Source organism: Oryzias melastigma, linkage group LG11 (genome assembly GCF_002922805.2).
Source record: "Oryzias melastigma strain HK-1 linkage group LG11, ASM292280v2, whole genome shotgun sequence".
Lineage (NCBI taxonomy): Eukaryota > Metazoa > Chordata > Actinopteri > Beloniformes > Adrianichthyidae > Oryzias > Oryzias melastigma.
The window spans coordinates 16534394-16544927 of NC_050522.1; the positions used below are offsets into that span (position 1 = coordinate 16534394).

At 39.7% G+C, this 10534-nt stretch overlaps 1 protein-coding gene across 4 annotated transcripts in view; it reads left to right on the forward strand.

Annotated features, from left to right (window-relative positions):
- The window catches only part of runx1t1 (RUNX1 partner transcriptional co-repressor 1), a 68315-nt gene that overhangs the window by 33180 nt on the left and 24601 nt on the right, over positions 1–10534 (forward strand). For all 4 annotated transcript variants that reach the window (XM_024299747.2, XM_024299761.2, XM_024299754.2 and 1 more), the window contains exons 2-3: positions 7636–7773; positions 9619–9860. In XM_024299747.2, the coding sequence (XP_024155515.1) occupies positions 7636–7773; positions 9619–9860 (380 nt within the window). The remainder of the gene's footprint in view (positions 1–7635; positions 7774–9618; positions 9861–10534) is intronic.

Genomic DNA, 10534 nt, shown 5'->3' on the forward strand with positions numbered 1-10534 from the left:
TCATGGATTCCCTTTTACATGTCGATGATCACTCAGGAGATGTCACACAAGTCCAAATTGTTTGTTTCTCATCGTCTTCGTGCCACAAGAGGGTAATTTTATGCATTTTTCCATAATAACCTCCTCTGACTGTGTTTCTAAAAAAATATTACGTTCACCGCTGACGCCTCGGTTATGATGCATCTCAGAGCGCCATTTAAATTTACTGTCAATTTTAGAAGATTGGTACAGTGGTGCACTCTTTTAATGCAATTTCAGAACAGGAAGGTTTGATCGCAGCCGCTAATGTACTGTTTTAACCTCTGGAACTAGATCACTGCCATGTTTTCTTCGTTTCGGAAGGTGGTTTGAATGCAAACTGACCTCCTGGCTTTGCGTGCCATGATGAAACGTATAGAAGCGTGTTTTCTGGGCCCTCAGTAAGCAAAGTCCTCCTCGTAACACAGAGCTGCCTCTCAGGGACCGCGCTCCTCCTCGATATCGTTCATTACAACAACCTTGTTTCAGGCGAGTGATGTAACTCGCATGTAACCACAGAGAAGGCATGTATCTGGAGTCAGCGAGAGGATAAAATCTCCTTTCTTTGAGCTCGGCTAAAAGAAAGCGCGAGCACGGGAGGGAGAAAATGAAAGAGGGGGAAAGTTTTGCAAAACAGCGCGGATCACGTAAGCGCGAGCGATGCACTCGGGTGATGCAAGAGTGAGGACATACTTGTGAGTGGCAGGTATTTGTCCAGGGTTTTGTTTCTTTTTCTGAAGCTGACTGAAGAAGTTAAGCAAGTCAACTTTTGATTAAACATTCTGACAGCAAGTTTTTAGCAATGAGGAGATTGGAGGCGGGGCTACCAGATTCAAAAAGTTGAAAAAGTACAAACATTTTTTATTCGTAGAAGTGAAAAAGTAATATTTTGTAAGAATAAAACACATAAAATTGGTGTAGTGAGATAAATAATTGACTATTTTGTACAGAAGGAAAATAACATCAATAAATCACTCAATGCTAAAACATATTAAAGATCACAATGACAATTAAAAAGGCAAAAAAAACTGTTACATTTTAAAAATCAAAACACAATGATAAAAAAGACTTAAGAAAAATAAAAGTAATTTCCAGATACAATAAAAAACTGAAAAAGTAGATATTATGGGACATCACTGATTGAATGATGACATTGGATTTTTGACGTTTTATTTTTTTTTTTGTCTTCATTGTCAGCAAACCAATTAAAATTGTATAAATAGTACAGAGCATATCTAGTATTATTTAATGCCAAATAACTTTAAGCTTAAATAATAGACAGACAGACATCATTATCCCATCAGTGTTAATGTTTCCTTTTGATTTCTGGAAATTACTTTTGTTTTTCAAAACAATTTTCTTATTTTTTTACAGAATTCAAAAAAGGTCTGGCATCTATACTTAAATTTATGCCACAATTTGTTGGTTACATGACACCAGAAGACAACTTCCAACCAATCCAGTTGATCCCATGCAGGGGCGGGGCTACAGAGGGGCTTCCCTCTTAATTTTTTTAATTCAATCATTATGGGCAAACAGAAACAATATCAATTTAATTTTCTTTAAGCATTACTAGTGACATCTCAGCTAAAAGAACTACTGTTTTCATTTTTATAATAATAATAAAACTGTTAGTAATTTGAATCCTTTCATTTTGTCTTCCAAAGTCCTGTCATAAATTAAACAAAAAACTTATGAGTAGAAACCATAAAACACACTTTTAATAGTAATAAAATTTGAAAATGTACAAAAATAAAAAAATAGTATGAAAAACTTTCATAAAAATAAAATCCTTCATTAATTGGATGAAGATGTTTGTGAATAATTTACCCTGAAAGATATTTGAAATGAAGTGATATCATCTAATAAGTAATGTCCCATTGCACCTACTTTTTCCGGTTTTACTCTTTAACATTTCTTTAGTTTTTTGCAATTTTTTTCGGTTTCCGGATTTTTGTTTTGATTCCTAAAATATACTGTTTTTTTATACTATATGTTCTTGCATAGTTATTTTCTTGCACTGATTGACACTTCTAGGCCACCGTAGGTTTGGCAACTTCACCAAACATAAAGTACAAGAATTGGGTTTGCTCACGTCTAATTCAACCCTTCCTCCTCAATCCATTAACTGGACAGCAGCCCTAATGCGAGCTGCACCAAAGTCAAAGCACTCATCATCTTTTCCATTAAGGCTCTGTGAATCAATACCTGTCTGGTGCTTCAGCAGCAATAACACTTTCTTATGACTTTATGTAGGCGGGATGGTAACACTGCTAATAAATGGACTACATATGGGCCATACAGGCATTAACTTTTAACCGCTCTTTAAGTCAGGAGGAGATGCTTTACAGTCCAGGACTGTTTAAGGAGGATTTTATTTTACTGAATAATTCATTCCAGAGCAAGCATCTGCTATTATTGAAAAATAAATGCTTTAACTATGAAAGAAGACTGTTTGTCTGCACTAAAAGCAGACGCATGTGTTTGCAAAAACAAAAAAAAAACACAATATCAAACCAGAGTTCATTGTCAGCAGTGTGCTTGAGGGCTAAACACTTTTTTTAAAGCAATTTAATGTCTTTGTAGATTCACATTTGTCATCGGCTTGCAGGCTCAGGATCGGAGACAAAGAACCACGGGACGTGTTTGTCTGGCGCTTGAAAATGGCACAAATGTGTTTTTGTCTGACAACGTTTGTAAATGTTTGTTTTTATTTTTCAGGTTTTTTTGCACCAGAGGAATCAAATATATATATTTATATATATGGAAGTTGTTTGTCCTCATCAAGGTATAACCCAGACTCCTTCTAAGCTGCTGTCAAAAGAATGTAGCCTAGAAATAAGGAAAGAACATCAATCTTAAGAAGAAAATTGCTAGAAAGAAATGAAATGATCTGTTCATGCAGCAAATTATTTTACTAAACAAGAAATTTAATTTAGAAATAAGGAGTTCCACAGAAGAGAATAGGACCTTAGAATAAATTGGCCTGTCTTTATAGACCGTCATATAATCAATACTAGCATTTATTCTTAAAAACATAAATCAAAATGTTTGCTTCCAAAATAGTGATGATGAATGGCAGTCTAATATTATTTATCTTTGAAATAACATCCTGAAATTGAACCAAAGATTACAGTGAAATTTGAGACTTAAAGTAAGTTTTCTATTGTCAATAGTCTGGAGCAAATGGATTTTGACCTATTTTATTACAAATGTTCTTACTTCTATAATACAAAATCCCTGAAGAGAAATAAAAGTTTAAGAAAAAAATGAACTGGTTTCTGGTGCATACCTGATAGTTTCCAATGCACATTTTTAATTTCAGGTGCCATAAGTTAGTTACAGATAGCAGATAGTTTGTATTGTGCACAAGAAACCAACACTTCTTTATTTCTATGTCTACTTCTAAAGCACACCTGAAACTAGCTTGTTCACACCTGTACCTACCTGGTGAAAATCTGTAACTATTGTGCAAATGCATCCCTGTAACTAACTTGTGTGCATCGGTAGCTAACTGATGAACATCTCTAACAATTTGTGCAGACCTGTAACTAACTGATATTCCTCTGTAACTAACTGGAACGTACCTGTAACTAACTGGTGTGCACTAGGAACCAATACTAAATATGTTTTATTCTATGTTCCCTCCGGGCTCTGTATGTATGTCCCAGCTCTTGATGAGATAAAAAAATCTGACCTGTGCTACTTGTGAGATGAGCTCAGAAAGGTCCAGAGTATGGATAGGTTGAAACGACTTCAAACTGTTAAAATATCTTGAATTTCTAAAAACAAGCTGGCTTTAAGTTATTGTTTGTCTCAAATAGTTTGCAGTGTGTAAATTTCCATAGGAAGTATAACTCCAAGCTGCAGCTCTATGAAAGACAATCACCAAATATGTTATAAAAACAACTGTGAAAAAAGATTCTAGTAGCTTGTTATTTTGTTTTTAGGCTTTGGGACAGCAAACTGTAAATCCAAAGCCAACTTTTAATTTGTAATGACTTTGGGGTTGGTGGTCAAATGTTCATTTTATTCTCTGGTCAAAGGAGTTGAGCTAATAATTGCACAATTGGAATTCGTATATCCGCCCCGCTCTGTCTCCCAGTCATTAATCATGTAAAGAGATCCAATAAAATGACTCAACAATTACAAAAGATAACTGCAGAAATATGGCATGCAGCAGTTCAAACAGCCATTGAGATGGAGCAGATTCGGCTGAAATAATGACTTTGATTCACATAATTTGGGATTGTTAGAAAAAAGTACACTGTTAAGTTTTTGTGTTTGACTGGAAAATGATGAATGAGCTCAGGTCCTGTCATTTTTAATTACTCTGTATTTTTACAGAGCATATTGCAGGCAGGCTTTGGGGATATGATAGCTAGCAGCCACAGGTAAGACTATATGTTTCCACAAGCGGCTCTGCTGCGTCTTGAGTTTATAAAATAAACACTCCAGACTTTTTTACGGTGGTGAAAGGATGGCGGTGAACCGTTTCGTGGTCAGCTCGTGTTGGCAGAGTTGGGGGGAAACGGTTGAGCAACGACGTTAAAGCAGGAAGAAGACTTTTGGCGCTGACTCTTTTTTTCATCGTTGACTCCTCGATCACCTTTTCGCCTTTCTGCTTTTGAGGTCGTATTTCTTCACTAACCTCTGCTCTGGTTCGGCTCACGCCGCTCTCGGCTCCGTGTCCACATTCTTCTCCGACTCTGCCAGGTTCGCCCCGTTTATTGGGCAGTAATAAGACCCATTAACTTTGTTTAACAGCGAATACCCTCAAGATTTACTGTCAGGTTGTTAAATCATGATTTAAGAATCCGCTTTTCAGTAATCTGCTACACATAGATGTCAGGGCGCCGAGACCTGAGCTCGCTCAGCTCCTCCGCCGCCTGAAAGCAGAGGATTGTGTCTGGAAAAGTTCTGTTTTTTCCCCCCTTTTCCACTCGACTACATGGATTTCCATCTTGGGGATTTGTGGAAAGTCCTGAAAGTGTCTGTAAAGCTGCAGTTTTCACGTTGTTTATTCCCTGGTGGACAAGACGAAAGAGCAAGGCGCTCTCAAACTGCCAGCGTCAGTCAGAGAGCGTTCCAGTTCTCTGCGAGATGGCCTGCAGAGGCGGAACATTTATCTTTGCAGACGCCTTAAAGACCCACGACAAGGAAAATGGTGTTTTGTTGCATTTTTTCTGACATATATAAAGAAAACTAAGATTAAAACTGCATTTAGGAGAGGGTGTGAACAAAGGACTGATGGGAAATAAGTGCAGGCTTACTCTGCTCACAATTTCTGATAAACTGTTGCCGCTCCACAGAAACTATGTCCTAGAAAACATTACAGGTTTTTGGATTTTGGCTAAAAATTGCATCATGATGATTAAAAAACCAATGGGAATGCTTTTGAAGTGTCAAAAGATGATCAGAGTGTGACTTTAAAAAGCTGCTTGAAGACTTTTATTCTATTTTTAATACATTAAAAAGGTCATCTTCTTGTTCACGATTTTTACATTTTAACACCTAAAGAGCCGTTGGGTCAGTTTTCACTAACGACCCAGTAGCAGCCAAAAAATCTCACTTTTTCCATATACAAAAATAAAACCATGTATTTTGTATTTATGCTATTTTTACTATTGTGATAAATATAAATGATTTGTAGTTTAGCTTTTGGAATAAATAAACACGAACACAAAAAGAAAATAGGACTTTTCTAAAAAATATGAAGTAGTTTATAACTTTTTAATGAGGCTCCTTTCAAAATAAAAGACACCCTGTACCACATTGTACCACATAGGATCATCTCAATGCAGCAAATGAAGTTGTAGGTAGTTTGATGTTGGTAATGACTTAAAAAAACCTTTTGGTTTTTTTTTTTACTCTGTGATGTATCTCAGTCATAAGTTTGTAAATTGAACTTAACCAGAATTAAATCAGAGCTAATATAGTGTATTTTTTAAGCATGCGATGCATTCAAAATCCTCCAATTTGTTCAAAAATAGAAAATCCGCCTTAATTCTGATTTTGCTTACTGACCTCTGATTGATTATATGCGGTGAATGAAGCTAAAAAATTTGTTAAAATGTTTTAGTTCGACTTGCTGTCCTTTAACTGTGTGTGAATTAAGTTTGAATTAGTTTACTGTACTGCTTCAATAATTTACAGTTACTTGTCATCTTTCTTTAACCAGAAGGCCTCAATGATGGGGTTTAAAGAGCCACATGTGGCTCCGTAGCCCCCAGTCACTGACCCCTGAGCCGTATAGTTTGCCGGGACGACGCGCCTGCTCCCACAAACTCCCTCCAGTGTCCTGGGAAAGTGGACTCATCCTGTTTGTGGAACACATGTCCTCACCACACTGATTGTGCGGAGGCCGCGTCTTCTCCATGAAAGCGTGTTTCACATTTCCACTTGGTGATTACCGCTTGGTTCCCATTGTCACACGCCGTTTCCCCTGCAGCTCCTCCCTTCCCTTGTCTTCTCTCCCCTCCGCCCTGGCTTCACTTTTGAAGGCCTGCTGTCCCGAATGCCTCGCAGAGGCGTCGGCGTTTGATAGCAGTGTGTTGTCTCAGGGCTGCTGCCACATCCTGCTGGGAGATGGATCTCCTCTCTCTGTCCGAGTGTCCGATAACGTCGTCTTGTTGCTCCCACACCGTCTAAAAGGGGCGGTTGTCTGCAGGATTTGTTGGACGACAGTTAACATCTCATCATAGAAAGAAATTGGAGTTTTCTTCAACTTTTTTTTCTACTGTTGGGATGCAAACATTGGGGCACGATGGCGTCTGTGCATTAGTTTGAGTATAATGAGCTCTGCAAGTCATTAGTTGGTGAGGGGAAGGGGGGCGGAGGTTTAGATGGCATTCTGGGTGGCACAGATGGTGGTGGAATGAGACCCAGACTCGCTGCAGATTTACGCTCCGCTCTCAGGTGCCTGCGCCTCTTTGAAGCTCCCACTTCCCCCCTCGTTTCTCATTTGACAGTCGGAGCATGTGCGCGCATGTCACCCATCACAAAAGTCCTCTCTATCAACAATAAATAACATTTACCTGCATTTTATGCACTTACAGTCTTATATTTTACCTAAACCTCATATTTATCTTTTGTTTCTCCCATCAAAGGTTAGAAATATGAACTATTGTTTCAAATGTGTGTGTAGTTATGTTGTTTAGATGCACTCATCAGGCGGCTGTTGAAGAATGATTGCAATATGAACTCATTGAATCTATTTTAAACCATGTCTTTTTGATTTTAGTTACCAAAAATCAGCTTTTATTATTATTTTTAGCATAAGAATAGCTATTTTTAAACAAAAAAAGGTCCACCTTTGTTTAGTCGAAGCCACTTGTTGGGTGAAAACTGTTTTCTTAACCACTGGGTTTGAGTGGAAAAGGACAAAAATAAAAATATTCACGAAATTTAATCAAATAGGAGAAAACTCATCGCTTTGCTGACAATCATAGAGGGAGAGGAGTGAGAAGAAACAAACACAAAAGAAGCAGATGTTCATTTGAGTGGAGGGGATGTAAAACTTTTGATTTGATTTGATTTGATTTGATCAGGGATTGCACACAGTTTTTCCTGAACTTTCACTTTCTACTTATGACCTTGACATCTTTCTCTGCGCAGATCGCACTGGGAAGCGCTCCACCATGCCCGACTCACCTGCGGACGTCAAGACACAGTCCAGGTTGACCCCTCCTACCATGCCACCCCCACCCAGTATGCAGGGAGCACCCCGAAACAGCTCCTACACACCCACCACCTGTGAGTAAAAAACAGGGTTTCTACTACTTATCATGTGATATTGCAATGACGATATGAGCAAATAGCTAATAAAAACAACTGATGTATAATTGAATTTAAATACAATTTAAGTAAAAGTAAATACAAATTAACTCTACATAAAGGTCTAACATAAAATCACTCCATTTGATTGATCAATGACCTAAAATGACTCACCCGATTGGTCAACGATGTGAAGGTCTCTATTTGATTTGTTAAATACTTCAAGCTGCCTTGATATAGTTAGTAAACATTTAAGATATAATTTATCGCAGTTTATGAGATACATGTATCGCTAATATTGCGATAACAAAAAATGTACGATTTATTCTGCAAACCTACTTTCTACCATTGACTGTATAAGAGGACTGGACGTGACATCACCCAAAGAAAAAGGACTTACTTCTGGTTTCAATGAAAGAATTCAATTCAATTGCCTTTTTCTTTTTTGCGATATGAATCTCGCCATGTTGGAGCCAGACGATGTCAGTATAAGCAGGGATTGGTCCATGTAGGTCTGAGTCAACGTTTCTATGGCAACCACTCTCTACAATCAGGAGCGAACTTGTCAGAAGGCCACACCCATTCAAGCAAAAGCACATTAAGGAGAATTTGTCAATCAAACACTACGAGTGTTTGACATGAGGCCACATACTTAAATCGAGGCATCTGATTGGCCAGTTTATAACTTGAACGACAAAAAAAATAATCAACATGTTTTTTTAAAAAGCCAGTAGTGCTAAAATAGCGATTCTGATGCATGAAATGACTAAAAAAAATCGCTGTTTTATCAAAATTTGCTAGTTGGAACCCATTGGGGGAGGAGTCACTCAGTCCAGTTCTCTTATACAGTCAATGGTTTCTACTTTACCCAGGAAAGATTTTTTTGTCGTTGCATAAAGTCATCAACTAGAAAACAGTGTGAGAACTAAAAACTGACCGGTCAAAGAAGGACGGGCTTGCTGAGAGCCGTCTAACAAGTTCGTCTCAGCTTTTCCAAAATCCAAATAACTCCCCTAAACTAGTTCATTAACGCAGATTCTTGCAAACCGCTGGAGCTTTGCCATGATGCACACATCGCTTGTGATGAACAAATTATGCCCCGCGATTCTCTCAGAAGTAGATGCTTAACCACTTGCATGAAAAGCCCTAGAATCACGAAATCAAAGATCCCCGTGACTCGGAGCGTTCATGTCAGTGTGAGACAAACCATCGTTCTCTTTGTCCTCAGACAGAATCTTATTTTTTAAATTAATTTCTCCAACTTTTTGTCTCTAAAAAACGCTTCCCTAATAATGCCGGGGCTTCTGTGCAATGAGGGAGGAAAGGCCCGGCTCCCTCAATTCACATGCCAGAGGTTTTAACAAAGCTGTGTGCTTTGATTTCCCTCCAACGTAATTGTTAGCAGATGCAGTTTGAGCATCTCTCCTCGCTTTACAGTGGCGGCTTTGGACGGCGGCCAGAGGGGGAGTGGGTGGATCGCTAGTCGAAACCTAATCTCATTAGAGAGAGGGCTTTATGCTGCTTTGTATCTCTTTGTATTACCCCCCCACCCTCCAACAAGCACACGGGGCCCCTGCACTCCAGCTCAACGGGGGGTCACAAAGTCCCTGCTTGTTTAGACTGTCAGGAGAAAGGATGGGGAGATGGAGGTGGATGGAGACATGTCTCCAAACATAGAAATGTGTTTTATGTGAGGGGGGGGGACATAGCCGGGGATCAAATGAACAATTGGAAACAAATGTGGATGTTTCCAGCGGAATGTGCATCTCTTTGCGTTAATTTAAAAGACAGGACGGCTAATCTGAGAATATTTTGTCCTCGCAGTGACCAACGGCAGCAGCCACTCCCCGACGGCGCTCAACGGCGCTCCGTCCCCTCCAAACGGCTACAGCAACGGCCCCAGCTCGTCGTCCTCATCCTCCCTGGCCAACCAGCAGCTGCCGCCGGCCTGCGGCGCCCGGCAGCTCAGCAAGCTCAAGCGCTTCCTCACCACCCTGCAGCAGTTCGGAAACGACATCTCACCGGAAATCGGCGAGCGGGTCCGCACGTTGGTGCTGGGGCTGGTGGTAAGGAGAAGATTTTTAGTTTTGTGATTTCATTATCTTTGATCTGTGTCGCAGTAGAACAGCATAGATTGAAGTACAAGAAAAAAACGAAAGACGAAAGGTCCACACAAACGGACTCCCACACATCCGTCCTTGCAGCAGCCATGCGTCATCGCACAGGGCTTGACGGCACAGACAGAGGAAGCTTAGAAAGAGAAAGAGTCGTCTATTAGAAAGTCACCTCTGACCCCGGATTTACACTGGTCCGTCTGCGGTGCGTCTCCATTCTCGACCGTCAGTTAGCTTACATTCTCTCTGTTGCATCTGTGATCCGTCCGCCCTTCTGTCAAGAACCTCATCCAGCTCCATTTTGCTAATTCAAAACGTAAGCAATCAAACTTAAGCAATCAAACTTAGAGCAGCGTTTTGGACGCGCTGTTTGTACGCGATAATACTCTACTTTTCACACTTGTCTTGGGACAACTTCAGACTACGATAGGACAGACAGTACAGCCATTTTTTGACCGTAATTATCACAGCTCTAGGAGTCAGTGAACGCACCGGGACTGAAGTCACAGCCCTCGTCAATTTTGATTGGTCCTTTGTGTTAGCCACGCCCCAACGCGCCACAACGGGGCCAAAAGTTTTGAAACTGAAATTTTCATATTTGAAAACAACAAAAAAAAACAAGAGTT